Raw genomic sequence first — 17,220 nt, 5'->3', positions numbered from 1 at the left:
ATACGGGTCTAAGACAGGTAGATCCCTGGGGCTCTCTGACCAATGTCCCAGCCTATTCAGCAAACCCCAGGAAAAAAAATGCTGACTCCGAAGGAACAACAGCTGAGGTTATCATCTGCCCTGCTACATATACCTATTTGAAAGCCCATTCACACTTATGTGTATGCACACACACATTCGCAAATACATATGCCCACACAAACCTACAAATGATCACATATGTACACCAACAGAGAAAACGAAGAAATAATCACAGTGAAAACATTTTAAACAGTAAAATTAATTTGCCTATATGTTACCCTGGTTTGTTGCTCAGCAGAATGTAATCAAGGTCACTCATCTCTGTACTTCTCTTAGAGGTAAAATCACCCCAAACTCTGAATGTTATGGAACCATAACACAGCTTATCCCTTTGTTTCAGGGCACTACAAGATGTGGCTGCTATTAGTAACCAGTGTGTTATCTGCACTTGGAGGTGCACATGGCCTATTTGGAAAACTGGGTCCCAAAAACCCTGAAGCAAACATGAATATTGTGAGTTACTGACGAGTATTACTGGGATTAGCATCATTATGGGTCTAAACTTCTAGTGAACAACTAAAATTCATTAAAAATATCTGTTAGAAGCATTTTAAAACTAATACTTAAAAGGTTGTTTTTGTTTTTGTTTCTAATTTTCCTCCTCAGAGTCAGATGATAACTTACTGGGGATATCCAAGTGAGGAATATGAAGTTGTTACTGAAGATGGCTACATTCTGGGGGTCTATAGAATTCCTTATGGGAAGAAAAATTCTGAGAATATTGGTATAAACTCCTTCCATCCCCTCATTTGTCTCTCCTCTTTTTTACCTTCTTCCCTTTCCCTCACCCATCTCTCTTTCCTCCCATTTCATTTCTGGAATATAATATAGTAAACACATTCAGAATGTACAACGTGAGATGAGGGTATAGCTCACTAGTATATTTGCCTAGCATATGCAATGCCCTGTGTTAATAAATACAAATGCAATAAATGAAAATATAATGTATATACCAAAGATATCACTTAATAGTTAAAAGTCACTCATATAGGTCTTGGATTCAATCCTCAGTACCCACATGCTGGCTGCTCACAACTGTCTATAATTTCAGTTCAAGAAGATCAGATGTCCTCTTCTGGCTTCTGAGGGCTCTTTCAAATATATGGTTCACATAAACACATACAGGCTTACATAAATACACATACAAAATTATAAATCTTTAAAAAGAAATAAAATGTACAATTTCATAAATTTTGGCACATGAGACATAATTGAGAAAAGGTAATTAAGGTATCAAATACAATGTCAACAAAGTGAACATATTACTTCTGACTACTGTTCTACCTACTATAAAGAATAAATTTATAACATTTGAATAATCTTTTTCCCTAGGCAAGAGACCTGTGGCATATTTGCAGCATGGTTTGATTGCATCAGCCACAAACTGGATTACAAATCTGCCAAACAACAGCCTGGCCTTCATTCTAGCAGATGCTGGCTATGATGTGTGGCTGGGTAACAGTCGAGGGAATACATGGTCCCGGAAAAATATATACTATTCACCAGACTCAGTTGAATTCTGGGCTTTCAGGTAAAGAAAGAATAATTCAAAATGGACACGCATTTGGGATCTACAAGCATGGCCATTCTCTTGCTCATCACATCCAACTACACTCTAGGCAGGAGATGAAGGAAACTGTATCATTTGTTTGAACACTTGAGTCTTCTATACACCTCAATTGAAGGGCAGTGTTTCCTTTATGTTTGCTGTGACCTCCATACCAAAGATCAAGAGATGCCTAAAAATCCTTTTCCAAATAAAAAAACAACATAGCAAAAGTTAGGATTCAAGGCAATTCACTGTTCCGAGAAAGTTGCAAAGTCAATAGACTAGGGAGGTGTCAGAATTGGGGCAAAGGGGAACAAAAGTCTTCATCAACATCAAAAGCCCAAATGTTAGGCACAGAAAATTTATCAAAGGAGACCAACATCTTCTCATGCCCTAGTCTTGGAAATGACTGGGGAAGATTGTTGACGGAGAGGATCTGGCTGATCTTGCTAAGGCACGAGAGAGTTATGATGGCTCTGAAAGCTGGTAGCAAGCCTGTGTGAATCTGGTATCGTGAGAAGGAGGTAGAGAGACCACAGTAGAACACTAGTATGTTGATAGGAACCAGATCTAATGAGGTGTTGCAGTTCATTCTGTGCACAATGAGAAATCACTAAATATTGTTCAACTTGAGTTCTCATTTTTGTATCATTCTGGATTACTTGTGAAGAATGTACTACAGAGATGGGCCTAAAATTAAAAAATTCGAATGTAGAATACAAGTGCTTATTAAATCTGATAATATATTTCAGAAACAAAAATAATATCCACCCATAAGTACTTATCATGTTTATACTTAGATTATAGCCATTATGCATGCTTGAAAAATGATAACCTTTGCTTACAAGCAACTACCCCAAAGACACCTGGCATTTGGGTTTATATATAACTGGCAATAATTAAAACACCTAGTTTTCTATTCCTCAAGTAAAAATAGAGATTTCTTTATAAATATGCTTTTCTTGTCTTAGATTCAGTTTGTTTGTGAATGTGGGCCTAAGAACCAGGTTGAAGGTAAAGAGCTTGAGTTTTAGAAACTATAAAAAGAAAATATATTTTGTATAATTCATTTTTTTCTTACAGCTTTGATGAAATGGCTAAATATGACCTTCCAGCCACCATAGACTTCATTGTACAGAAAACTGGACAAGAGAAGATACACTATGTTGGTCACTCTCAGGGCACCACTATCGGTAAGTAAAGCACTGAGACTGAGCAGTTCCTATGTCTCCATCAAGTACCATTGCCACTGCTGTGCAACTTTACAAAACGCCATGGCCATTACAATCCAGTGATATAAATACAATGGATCCTCCTACCCCAGAGATGGATAAATCAAACAGTAGAATAAATAACTCAACCAAATGCCATCAACTCCATCCAAAGGTCAATAGTGTGGCTCAGATACCAGTCCAGGCCAACCAGCTTTCAAGGGAGCATGTTCTAGTCTTCCAGTTGAATTTGTTCCCTTCACTCCATTATTTCTGATGAAAACCAGATCATTTTCCCAAATAATATACCAAAGAAGATAAATTAAAATATCTTATTGTAATATCATTTATATTGGGGGAGATAGGCAGAAATGAAATGAGTTAAAAGTAACATGGAGTTCACCAAACCATGGTAATGCTATGGAAAATATAACTGATTGGGGATTTTAAGGAGTCTCAGAGGGCTTTAAAGCCATTTTAAACAGACAAAGTCTGTAAACACCCTCTGAGTAAACACGTAGAAGACTAATGTGCATCTTTGCCAGACTGGTGTTCTAGAGAGGGAAAAGAGCAAGTGTAAAGAATTCTAAGATAGAGAACGTGTTCAGGGAACAGCGATGATGCTGTTCACCATGGGGATGAGTCAGAGCAAGAGACAGAGAGAAACAGAGCGAGATGACATTGTGGCTGCTGAAAGTGATGGAGTATTAAGGGTTCTTTGAATATTGTAAGGATATCAGCTTTAATATAAGTAAAAAAGATCATAAAGGGAATTTTAATAGAGGACCTGCATGATCCATTATATGATCCTTCTAACTGTTGAAGGGCAACAATGGGAGGAATGCAGAAGCAGCAGCATGATGCATACAGTAACTCATGCCAGAGATTCTGGTGAGCTGGATTACTGAGGGGGTGGAGGAGAGATGTGAGAATAACGATACCAAATCAAGCGGCATCAGTGTGTAAGCATACATACATACATACATACACAGATACACACACACACATACATGTATATGTATGCAAATGAGATACTGCCAACAAACTTTACTAAAATGTTGGATCTATGGTATATGAAGCAAAAATAGGAGTAAATACAATGATGTTTGTGTCTTGGGCTCTTGGAATAATGAAGATTGCTTTATCCAAAGTGAGGAAGGGGGGGCTATAAGAAGAGCTGCTATGTAAGGACATTAGAAACTCAGTTTGGAAACATTGTAAGTCATCTATTGAAGATGCAGGTAAAGATGTCAAGTAGTCAGTCATAAACAATATGAAGTTCAAGGAAGTGTACTAGACTGAAACTACTCAACAGGATGCATCAGTCAGTGAGACTGCAGTTAATATTCCAAGGCGTCAGCTAAGACAGCCAAGACATGAGGTGTTGAGACAAGCCTACAATATTCCTGTATTTAGAAGATGAGAGTTCTGTGATAGAGCAAAAAAATTAAGAGGTAGTAATAGTGATGTGAAGGGCAGCTAGAATTTTGGAATTCAAAGACAGGAAGTATTTACTAGTGTTTGAAAAGCCAAGTGAAATTCAGTCTCAGAAGTAATTGTTGGAATTGCCTAGAAGACATAGGCCTCTTTGTTGTTGCTGCTGGTGGTGGATTTTTGAAACAAGGCTGGCCTGTGTATCTCAGGCTGACTTCAGACTCCTGATCCTCTGGACTCTTCCTCCAGAGTACTGATATCAGCCAGTAACTGTGCTTGGCTACAAGGGGCTCTCATGACATTAGCTTTCAATGACACATATTTAATATAACTTAGTGTTGTGTCTGTAACCTGAGACTCTAAAATCACTGCATTGAGATGCAGTGCAATGGTTTCCTTGGCACTTACTGAAGTGAGTAAAGTTGCTTGCCTTGACAGTGAGTTTCTCCACTCTGCTTCCCTCTTGAGTTACCTTATGACTGAACATATCAATTCTTTTTCCACTAATGAATATCTTTAAATGCTATCATTGTGCTTTTACATATCTCAAAAAACCATTGTGCCAGCTTTGCAGTGTGCCTAAGGTGGCATCTCTAGCAAGTCCAAGATAATCTCACACTTCTAAAAGCAGAAAAATCACACACATAAACACATCGTTTTACTAATGGTCTGTTCTATTTCAGGTTTTATTGCTTTTTCTACCAATCCTGCTCTGGCTAAAAAAATCAAGAGGTTTTATGCATTAGCTCCAGTTGCTACTGTGAAGTATACAGAAAGTCCTTTAAAAAAGATTTCACTTATTCCTAAGTTTCTTCTCAAGGTATGTGACTAAGACACACAATTGCTATTAAACTTCAGATTGATCAACGTAAACAAATGTACCTTACATATTCATATCCTCAAACTAAATAGTACATGTCTATATTATCTCTCTCAGAACATTAACATGTGTGGATCCCCTCTTGCCTCTGAGATTCCCATTTATTCCTTTGGTTTGGGTTAGCTTGCAATGGGTTGTCAATGTCACAAAATGTTTGGCTTTTTCAAGGATGTTTCACTGGCCAAGCAGTCCATACACTTGTGTCAAGGTAACAGGGAATGGAGTGTTAAAAGCAGAGAAAAATAGTCAAATAAGAATTCCAGGCAGAGCCAGAGGGATATTGATGGCTTCTGTTACAACCTGTCCACCACCCATCACCAGCCAAAAGGAAAAGAAAGAAGGAGAGAGAGAGAGAGAGAGAGAGAGAGAGAGAGAGGAGAAAAAAGAAAAGAAAAGAAAAGAAAAGAAAAGAAAAGAAAAGAAAAGAAAAGAAAAGAAAAGAAAAGAAAAGAAGAAAAGAAAAGGAGAAACAGCCCAGACAGGAAACTATTGAAGAGTCTTTTAAAATTATAAAGGGTCTGAAGTATAAGCTCTTCACAGTTGATGGCAGGGGTGTGGAGTAGTACAAAGGACTCAGTTTACTTCAAGGGGCTGGCCACTGAGAGTTTGATCATGACTTAATTAATATATATGGACAACACAAATTGGAGTTGGTAGGAATTTTTGGTTTTCGTGTTTGGTTATTATTGTTGTTTTTGTTTGTCCTATTTTGTTGTTGGTTTGTTGTTATTGTTGTTGGTTTTGGGTTTGGGGTCTTGGGTTTTTATTTTTGTTGGTGTTTTGTTTGGTTTGGTGGGGGGGGGGGGAGAATGGACCTGGGAGAATGGGAAGTGAGTGAGATCCAGCAGCACTGTGTGAAATTTCTGAATATTTAATGAATATTGTGTTGATGGGGGAAAAAAGGAAACTTGGAAAGAGGGGGGAAAGGAAAAGGAATAAGGAAATGGTAAAAAGTAAAGAAAGCAATGACTGAGCACAGTAAATAATATGACTTCCATTTCAGTGCTCTTGGGCTGCCTTAGAGTTCTTGTCCTAGGAAATGGAAATTTCATAGGACACTAGTGTGAATTTCCATCAGCCATAATATTTAGACCTTATTGAACACACAAGGAAATGAATTGACAACATTAATGTTCAAATGTTTAATGCCCAACTTCTATTGCACTCAAGCCAACCCATGCAGACACGCCTGCACATTTGTGCAATCTCCTTTAGAAGGGCAGTTTAACCCAAGGTTCTAAGTACAGTAATCCTGTCTTTTCCTTTTGTATTGTCTTCTCCATTTACCTGCACTCTAAATTAGCATGCTCGTCTAAAGCCATAGACACTGGCCACAGTCAAACATATTTGTTTGACTTTTATGCAAAACCTAAAGCATTAAGATGACTGTGACCTTTTCTTGCTGCTCTGAGCCTCTCACTTCCCACTTATGGTCAGATTTTCAGATAGCAAGAGCAGAGGTATTAAAAGAAGGAGGCATTTAGACATTGCATCACAGACATGGATCAGAACTGAAGATATAACCTAGTCCTTATTAGCCCAAAACACTGATATTTCCTAGCCATGTTTCCTTGGTTATAAAACTGATAAAGCAAAATGACCCAGTGCTCAACACAATTGAGGCAATTCTCTAAAGATTTTCCTAGCAGTATTCCCCAGAGGCCTAAGGAAAAATTCAAGCATGCTCACATCTGCATGAGTTGCTTCGGCAATGAAGTGGCTTTCTGCAGCTACCCTGTTGCTATGTTCTGATGATACTTTTATTTTTCAGGTGATATTTGGTAACAAAATGTTCATGGCCCACAACTACTTAGATCAATTTCTTGGTACGGAAGTGTGCTCACGGGAGCTGCTAGATGTTCTCTGCAGCAATGCTTTATTCATCTTCTGTGGATTTGACAAGAAAAACTTAAATGTGGTATGTATGCATTGTGGTCTCCATTCATGAGACTTCCCCAAACACCACTGTGTTATCATCAACCCTTAAAAATGATAATTCAGGAGAACAAAGACTCAGCTCACAACTGTGCCCAGAGCGTTGTGATAGATCCCAGAGAAATTACAAGCCACTGTTCATTCCAATTTTATCTCCAGCTCTCATTCAAAAATATGATTGGCCTGTGACCACCTAAATGCCCAGCATGGTATTAACATTCTGTGACAGAAGGGAATGAACTTTATTGGGAAGGCTCTTCTGAGGAACAATGCATCCTCATCAAATAATATTGTAAATTATTTTAATCCTGCCGGTCATCCCCATTAATTTTGTAAAACAAACTTTAGAGAGACAGTATAAGAACTTGTCCATATCTTGATCTGCATTTATACTCTCTGAGTTGGAGTTTTAAGACCTGTATGAGAAAGTTCAATATCAGAACATCCTTAAACATATGGATTCATGTCAGCCTAATTTAACTCCTACCTTTGGAACTGATTTAAGCTATTGTATTTGTGTCCTCACACACAAAATATACTATTGGAAAGTTCAAATCATCTGAGATATTTAGTACAAATAGATCAGAACATTAACCACATGGCATGTGACCATGGTATATGTGTGTGTGTGTATGTGTGTGTATACAATTATATATACATATAATATATAACTAATATATATATACACACATATATATGTGTGTAGATATGTATACATGTATATATATGTATATATGTATGTGTATATACATATGTATATATACACACACACACACATACATACTATTATATATATATATACATACATCTTTTGCTTTGTCTTTTCTTTTTTTTTTCTTTTTGTAGTACTATGGGTGGAACCTAAGAATTTTAGGACCATGCTCTACCACCAAAATATATTGTCAATATTTTTTAAATAACTTTTTATTGTGAGACAGGGTCTTGTTAAATTGCCCAGTTACTTAATCTAAAGCCGATGAAGGGCTTTAACCAGGGATTCTCATGATTCAGTCTCCCAAGTAGCTGGAATTATAGAGCTATATTTCTAATCCTTACTCTCATGTATACATTTACACATTTAAAGTCCTAAACAAATGAATTCTATTGTTAAGATGTATAGTATTCTATTGTTTAAAATTGTACACTAACTCTTGTGCTCATTGGGAACATAGTAGTGAAATCACAGTGCCTCCTCCTATGGTGACCAATCAGGTTCAATTGTCCTTCACTCAGTGCTGATGATCCACTCTATAGCTGGATTAATGCATCAACATTTGTTTATATCTGTCCTTTAGGTTCCACTTATGCTGGTAAGGGCCCTTTCTTCTTTTTAACTTGAGGCTGTTTCTCATTATGCATGAGGACTGCAGCAGAGCGGCTTTTCCTTATTACACCAATAAACAGATTGGTTCTTATTTTGTATCAATGAGAGTTTTCAGAGAAAGAAAAGAGATGCAGAGAATAAACAAGATTAGAGCATGTCTTCTGCATGCTGCTTACATGGAGGGAGAAGTTAGCCCCTTTTATAACAGTCAGTTCATTTGACTTTATCACACTCTAAGACCCACTACTCAGTTTGCATGCACAACCTGGAAAGAGAACTTCAGAATGCTAAAGGTTCTGAGCAGGTAATCTAGGAACCAGATAGAATACTATAGCTAAAGATAAGCAGTGGTTATCATATAGACATACATACCTGTCTCTGTATATAGTTATTCAATATATATTAAAATTATGCAACATGATTAATCTGTGTATAATATTTAATCTCTTGAATGCTAGTATTAAATAGAAAGTTGAGAATTTAGCTTCAAAAGCTAGGTAAAACTAGCTTCAGACTGCTTGTCACTGATTTGTGTGAACCTGATATTTGTCTAAACCTCTTTGAGCTTTAAACTCTACTTTGAAAAATGATAGAGTTAATAAGCCATCCACATTGCTGATCGTGGTTAAAAATACATGGTGTGCTTTGTAGATTCTGAGGTGGCATTTAACTGCACTATTCATCCTTCCATTAAAGGTTACCCTGAAACACGGGATTGATATCAGAAAACATGGCCCCAATTGTTTTTCAGAAACCAAATATGTCTAAGCATGTTATATATGTGTGTGTGTTTGATTTCTAGAGTCGCTTTGATGTGTATCTAGGGCATAATCCAGCAGGAACATCTACTCAAGACCTTTTCCACTGGGCACAGGTATCATTGTTTCAATGTTGTTAGCATTCATCTTGTGCAATGAACTTCTGTGTTTAACCTAAAGCACATTATTAAGATGTTCCTCTAAAGCTATGCTTCTATATATGACAACCTACAAAAATAACCATTAATCCATGTACATAAAAATCTTATGAGAACATGTGATTTGAGTAACAAAGGAATACTTATTTTAATGATTCGCTGTGTAAAACAAAATATTTAAAACAAACACTATATTTTTACTCACATATGTCCTAGATGGCTAGTTATTATTTCAAATGAGAAAATATTTTTCAATAATTAGAAAAATTCAAAATGAGCTAATTGGAGAATATTAAATTGCTTTTGTGTAGTTATGAGTATATTTAGCTAATTAATTTTAATTACTTCTTACTTAATTTTTACCTCTAAATTTTCATTAGCTTGCTAAATCTGGGAAGCTTCAAGCCTTTAACTGGGGAAGCCCATTACAGAACATGTTACACTACAATCAGGTATGTGTCTTGAGATTGACAATTGCTTGCAATTTTTAATTAATTTATTTATTATTTTAAACTCCAGATTTTATTACCCTCCCAGTCCACCCTCTGACTGTTCCACATTCCCTCCCTTACCCCTCTAAACCTCTAAACAAGAGACTGAGTCTCCAGTCTCTTGAGGGTTAGGTGCATCCTCTCTGACTAACCCCAGACCCTGCAGTCCTCTGCTGTATGTTGGAGGCCTCATATCAGTTGGTTGAAATTGTTCACAATTTAAACAACAAAGAAGTTTGGAAAGAAAAGTAACACGGTTGGGTATTCATTTTTCAAACTAATGCTGGTGTCCAGTTTCTCCACTACTATGCTCTGAAAATATACCCGCAGAATAATCCTGGGTCCCACGTGAAGACTTTCTGTAGATTAGCAGTACATCTTCTTTACACAGCCCTACTGTATAACCCAGTCTCCACCCAACACTCTGTTCTCTTCTCTCTGACGTGAAACAAGTCATCACTTATATCCATGCACAAGATTAAGCAGTTTTCTCATAGACCACCCTCTTCGTTTGGATATGTAGATACATGACGTCGTGGGAACACATTTTGATGTGGGTGTGTTCTCAGATCAAAGTTAGAAATATTTCTGAGCATGACGGTGCCTTGTGATCCTCACATTTGGCATGGTACAGATAACCCAGACCCTGGAGTTGATCCAATTGGTGGTCAATACCAATTTACACAATAATTCATGGACTAGAAAATTATAAGAAGATAATATCTGTAACCATATGCTCAAGAAAAACTCTTGGGTTGTCACTGACTAGTTGTGAGTAAGACGGGTACCTTATAGTAGTCTGTGACCCATTTTTTTTCTATTAAACAGCCCCTAATTTTCTTCCAATTAGTAACTGAATAATCCTGATTTTCCTTAGTTCCCCTGACTCAAATCTTAGAAGGATATGTTTTCAGATAAGACAAGATTCTTCATATAGAGAAAAGCCTCACATCAAATTTTACCAATTTGATGTCTTGAAGGGCCTTTTTCAAAATTCTATAAAATCAACTCACAAGTTATAGAATTGCTTTGAATTTACTTTTCTGTTGGGCTTTCATTCTGGTAACGAAAGTCATAAATCATCAATATCCAATAATCAAGTCTACCCTTCTTCCAGCCAAGTGAATAACACTTCTGACTAATTGTCATTGAAATCAGTGATGTGAATTAAACAGACAGAGATAACATCTAGGAAGCTGTTTCCTTAATGTTATGTAAGTAAAATAAAGTGTATTTATTATAGATATTCTTCACACTTTAACTCATGTGTGAGGGAATGTAAGAAAAAGCATAAATTACTGGGACAATAATTGAATAAATGTTTTGTACTGTAAGTTGGCTCTATCATAAAGAATAAAGACACAAACTTTAAGGCTATTAGATTAGTATCCTTGAAGGAATCATCTCTTGAGCAAAAGTACCTAACTAAATTCTGTCTAGATTATGGGAATCAAGCAGATGACTCTCTTGTTCTATTTTCTGCTTTATGAAGCTTTATAAACCCTATGTGTTAATAAAGCTTTATAAACCCTATGTGTTAATAGGGGTTTCCTAAAATTAGAAAACTATGCCAATGCTTTTTCTCTGAATTTGAAGCAATATTTAGGAAAATTACATAAGCGTACAGAGAGCCAGATCCAGCTTCTTACCTGAAGTTCTGACCTGGTCACTAACCGCGCCATGGACAGTTGCTTTGTGCAGTCCAGAGAATGATTTATAAAAGCTGCGCCTTCATGTTTGAGTAAATGAGTTGACTAATGATAGTACAAGAAAATTTAAAAAGAATAAATAGCAAAGTGCAGATAGAGTAAAACAGGAGAAAGAAAGCAAAACATTATCAAATCAGGTACCCAAAACGTGCAGCAGTATGTGTGAGGCAGCTTGATTGGAAGCTAATCATCAGACACTGATTGGAGACAGCCAGCTGGAACTCTGCATCAAGAGTCCTTGTAGAGTTAAGTGGCCCCTCCTTGGGTGAGATGTTGAAGTGAAAGAGTGAGATGTGAGCACCAGACAGATAGCATTATCAAATCAAGCACTTAAAACATCCCATAGGAATGCCTGTGAAAGCTCTACTCAAAGAGCCATGCTCAGGTTCCCAACTGAGAGATATCCAGGCAAAGCAGCTTCTCCATGAGGTGAAACAGCATATAAAATTTTACCAATACAATGCACATTGTGGAAATCAATACAAAGGCAAAACAAATGGCTCAGAACCCAGATTATTGGAGGAGATCAGAGTGGTATAGACAATCTGCCCCAGTCAGGATCTAGTCAAAACCTAGCCAAAGAGATAAATCAGTGGATAATGAGTTTGCTATGTAAGTTCCGTCTACTGTAACATCAGAGTGCTCTATTAGGATATGGGAGGCAGAGACAGAACCACCAAAAGCTTGTTGGCCAACTAACCTAGCATATCCACCATTGAAAGAGAGAGACCCTGTCTGATAGATAGCAAGAACCAACAAGAAGGCTGTGCTCTGCCTGCCACGTACACATTGTAGTTTGCATGTGCCCATCCCATCCACACACAAGAATCTAGTCAAATTTCCTTCCTTCACCTAAACTGAAACCTAGCTTACAACCAACAATATTGGCATCACCTGTGAATGTGTGTTCCCTGACATTCCTCCCAGACCTGCTGAGTCAGACTGCATTTTAATGGAGTGCTAGGTTAGAGATTGGGCACTGGCCTAAACCATGCTGTGTTCACTTTGCTCTATGGGTAAGGGTGACTTTATTTAGAACTAGTGCCTGATCAACACTGGTTCAGAAGTGTGGTTGCCTAAACTCCACTTCTTTCACCTATCATATTTTAGAAAACGCCTCCCGACTATGATGTGTCAGCCATGACCGTGCCAATTGCAGTGTGGAACGGTGGCCATGACATCCTGGCTGATCCCCAAGATGTCGCCATGCTGCTTCCCCAACTCCCCAACCTTCTGTATCATAAGGAGATTCTTCCCTACAATCACCTGGACTTCATCTGGGCGATGGATGCGCCTCAAGAGGTTTACAATGAGATAGTTACCATGATGGCAGAAGACTAAAAGAATTATCTACATTCATTCCAGAACCCTTTTCCTCCTTTCATACACAGTTTTAAAGAAATGTAATACATGTTATTGTAATTTTGGCTTTAGAAATATATTGGCATCAACAAAGTTCTCACGTGTCATTTGAATTTTTTTTAATTTAAAGAAATTCAATATTTTTATTTGGAAGCTTATATTAGAAACATTGAGAGAATACATTTCTTAGGCAAGGTGAAATTTCTTTTCGGATCATCTCAAAAGTGTTTTCTAAATTCAATTTAGATTAAGAGCATGGGTCATTAAGAGTCCAGGAGCTGAATGATGACTTTGCTTATGTGTGTCAGTGATCGAATTGCTTCTGACTACCACTCATGACCACTACCACGTGTACATAATGAAAGTCTCACTTCTTCTTTCTTATGAGCCCCATGAGAAACCTGCCTGTTCTGAGCATGAGTGAGGAAGCAAGAGACAGCCACTGTTTAGTTACCATCTAACAACAACATTTTAAAAGTCACTGCCATTGTTCTGGTAACTACAAGATGTACAAATCCTCCCACTGACAAATAGATCAAACTAATAAGTGCCATAGGTTGATGAAAATGTTATAATAGCCTGAAACTTGAAAATTATCCAAAAACACATCCCAATTTGGGAGTTTTACGAACACATTCTCAATGTTGGTATGACTTCCTATTCTAAGTAGCTAGCATTTTGATTTCTATTTTTATAGTAGGGTTAAATACATGAAATATGAGCTAAGAAAGCCTTATTTGTTGATAGCATAATGAATAAAATACAGAACATAAATGTTAGTTTTCATTGCATTATCCTATCCCACATCTTTTGCTAGGAATCTTGAAACTTTCTTACTTACATACAGTACACTTTTGCCTTCATCTTTATTAAGGAAGACATTTGTCAGAGACAATCACATAGGAACTTTTAATTTTCAGTGAAAATTGTGGGGTCCCACCAGGAAAATGGCATGAGGCTCTTGGTGAATAGCTAGTGACAGATCTTAGGTGGTACAATCAGTTAAGGACGAACTATGTCATGTACACCTACTTGAGAAAGTCACAAGCATCATATCCTTAGAGCCTGTGGTATTTCCCCTCTAACTGCCTTTTAGTCTGTCTGCAGATATGGGCATCTGTTCTTGTTATCTGAACATAGGTAATGTCACTGGAGTTGCTTCCTCAACAGCCCAGTTTCAGTCTCTCGTTTGATACTCTGAATTGTGGACATGTCTGCCAGTGTATTAGGGGTTATTTTCATAGGATTCCTTTACCCATGCCTTGGGTAATATCTTGTCATGTAAAGCTCACCAGTTCCAAGCCAGCATACCTCATTCTCTGAGTCAACAAAAGTCAAACAAATATAGTGTTTCTAGGTACATGGGAACACAACTTTGGAGTCTACTCTGTACCTCTTCCCCCCCCCCCACTAAGTATATAAAAGTTTAAATCTATTCAGATTTAGTATAGTTTCATAGTCTTCTTTATATTCTTTATCATTTGTTCTTTCAGTCAATCCCATCCCACTGTGAATCCAGCCATGCCCTTTCACCCACCCTCAGGATAGATTTTTCAAATGTTAATGTCTCCTTTTTTTACAAAATGATAACATTATGATGTCAAAAACTCCCTTAAAGCTGCAATCCAGTAAAAGCTCAAATGTCCAATCATCTTATAAATGTCGATATGCTTGAAATAAAATCCAAGCAAGACTTACACATATGTTTATGATCTTTAGTTGTCAGGATCCCCTGGGTATTATTAACCATTAACTCTACCTACAATAGCACTCACACACCCCAAGTCATCATAATGAGTATGTGTCGAGACATTCCTAAATATTTAATAAATGCTCTGTGGTTATATCAAAATTACTGAAAGTCTAACAGAATTTTGATTCTAAGAATCAAAATTTAACTATATGGAGTAGAGTTAACTCCATAAGAGGGTAGACATGGAAACATAATGAATAATACTATGACAAAAACAGTTACTTAAAATAGCATTTTCCCTTCCCCAACCTTTTTCTTCTGCAACAGGGACCTACTTTTTTATTTTTTTAATTGAAATGTAATTAGCGGGCATGGTGGTGCACACCTTTAATCCCAGCACTCGGGAGGTAGAGGCAGGTGGATTTCTGAGTTCAAGGCCAGCCTGGTATACAAAGTGAGTTCCAGGATAGTCAGGGCTATACAGAGAAACCCTGTCTTGAAAAACAAACAAACAAAAAAAACCCCAAAAAAAACCAAAAAACAAACAAACAAACAAACAAAAAAAACAAAAACAAAAACAAAACAAACAAAAAAAGAAATGTAATTAGATTATTTTCTGCCTTCCTTTTCCTCCCTTCAATCAATATTTCCTTTGTAGCTCTCCCTTGCTCTCTCTCTCAAATTGATGGGCTTTATTTTTAATTATTGTTTTATACACTATATACATGAATATAGTATACTCGTATACATATATTTATAAATCTCGGTCCATTTAATATTACTTGAATGTGTATGATTTCAAGACTAAGGCAGGAAAAAAAGTCTCAGGAACAACCCTGTATACATTTCACCACTAGAGGGCGAGGTGAATTTAGTAGTTGTGATTTTTTTCTCTGCAGGGGTGCAGTTACTATGATTGTCCTCACATCATTGCCTTCTTATTAAAACTTATAGAATCCACTCAGTAGTTTACTGTTGTGTGGTATTGGAGATATCTGAGCCTAGTAGGGAGAAATATCTGCTCCCTTGGTTCTATGCCTCTAGTGCAGAACTCAGGCTTTTTTGCTTCCCCCACCCTTGTGTACTCAAGCCATACTCTCAGCGTGGACAATGACTGGACGTGGGTGTGAGACTGTAGGAGTAGATGACTTTGGAGTGAGTAGGAATCTGCCTGGACCCACAGGCCACAGAAGTCACTGGGGTCAACTAGGGATTTCATGACACAAAGGAAGCAACTGAGCAAGTGCAGGCCTGGTGTCAACAACAGAGTCCTGGAGAGCCCCAACCTACACAGAGTGGGAAGAGAAAGAAACTATATAATAGAATACAATAGAGTACATATATGACCCAATACCAACAGAACTACTTAATTCCAGTATCAGAGAAACTGATTAACAAACTGTGTTTGTGTGTGTATGTGTATGTAATTTTTTATGTGTCTGCAGTTTTCATTGTGAGGCCTGGCATAGACTAGGTAAGCCCTCTATCACTGAACTTTTTTCTCAACTTCGTATTTTTGGTTTGAAGACAGGATATCACAAATTTGCCCAGGCTAGCCCTTAACTCACTTCTTAGCTAAGGCTAAGAAGTGTTTATGATTATTCTTGCCTTATTCCCACAGATAATTGGGTCTACAAGTCTGTATATAACATAGGTATAAGATATAAGCACAGGGCCAGATTTTCTTTCATTTTTTTAAATTTGTATTTCTTTTAATAAGCAGTTTAGTTACCTATTTTTGTTAAATAACCAAATTTTAGTCACTTTATTTCTCTATTTGCATTATTTTATTTTATCATTGCTGTAATTTACCCTGGTTTCTCTCTCTTCCCTTCTTTTCATCATCCTCCATGCTTTTATGCATGAGTTATTATCATCTTGACATTATAAAAAGGACTATAATTAGGGCCCTCTATAATATGAAAACTGGAAGTAAGAATCTGCCAGTCTTTATCCCAAGTTAGTTGAGCTAAGATAGCAAACAGGCATGATACAGATTTACAACATAGGAATACATTTCTTTAGGTGGTAAACACATTACCTAAAGCTTGTAATAGGAAACGAATGATTTGTTGAATTGTAGAGACAGAAAATAAAATATTAACTTGATTTATCTACAAACCTAAAACTTCAATACTAGTGAGACACTAGGTAGATGATTTGCCTTTTGATATACCATGCTAACTTAGACCTAAGGATTACAGTTTTTGAGCCTTGTTTCATGTTTAGTTAGTTAGATAACTAATGTCCTAATGGAAACTCATGCAAACATCTTGTTACTTCTTGTTCAATTTATGATTTGAATTTATGCTTGAAATTCTAAACTATTTTTTAAAAGGATGCTTAGAATACCATGTGATCGTGTAACCTCTGAAAGTACAAAAACTAGGAACCATGAAAATACGTGGTAGATTCAGAAAAAGAAAGTAAAGAAATGAGGAATTGGGAAGAACATTGGATTGCTAGTTTAGTGCACTGGTTATGGAGGTTTGGTTATTGTTGCTGGTACTATGGTAAAATATTTGTTGAGAAATGCAACTCTGGGAATGAAGTATTTATTTTGGCTCATGGTTTGTGGGTTCAGGCCATCATAGTAGAACAGAGATGGTTGCAGTAGAGTGCTACAGCTGGCCAT

General features: G+C 37.0%; 1 protein-coding gene across 1 annotated transcript; it reads left to right on the top strand.

Moving 5' to 3' along the window:
- The first annotated feature begins 432 nt into the window (after window positions 1-432).
- On the top strand, window positions 433-12,871 carry Lipf (lipase F, gastric type). The gene is made up of 9 exons (XM_021151555.2): window positions 433-534; window positions 688-805; window positions 1,414-1,612; window positions 2,714-2,823; window positions 4,959-5,095; window positions 6,927-7,073; window positions 9,217-9,288; window positions 9,711-9,782; window positions 12,641-12,871. The coding sequence occupies exons 1-9, from the start codon at window positions 433-435 to the stop codon at window positions 12,869-12,871; spliced, it is 1,188 nt and encodes a 395-aa protein (XP_021007214.1).
- The last annotated feature ends 4,349 nt before the right edge of the window (window positions 12,872-17,220 follow it).

This window comes from Mus caroli, unplaced genomic scaffold (genome assembly GCF_978045245.1).
Source record: "Mus caroli unplaced genomic scaffold, Mus_caroli_1 scaffold_20, whole genome shotgun sequence".
Taxonomy (NCBI): Eukaryota; Metazoa; Chordata; class Mammalia; order Rodentia; family Muridae; genus Mus; species Mus caroli.
Note: the sequence above shows the minus strand (reverse complement) of the source record. Positions and strands in the feature narration are given on the sequence as shown.

What these genes read in the sequence shown, in the direction of transcription:
- Lipf (XM_021151555.2), top strand. Translation starts at nt 433, where the DNA reads ATGTGGCTGCTATTAGTAACCAGTGTGTTATCTGCACTTGGAGGTGCA. An exon ending in CTGAAGCAAACATGAATATT is followed by an intron (nt 535 to 687) that starts GTGAGTTACTGA and finishes TTTCCTCCTCAG; the next exon opens with AGTCAGATGATAACTTACTG. An exon ending in TTCCTAAGTTTCTTCTCAAG is followed by an intron (nt 5,096 to 6,926) that starts GTATGTGACTAA and finishes TTTATTTTTCAG; the next exon opens with GTGATATTTGGTAACAAAAT.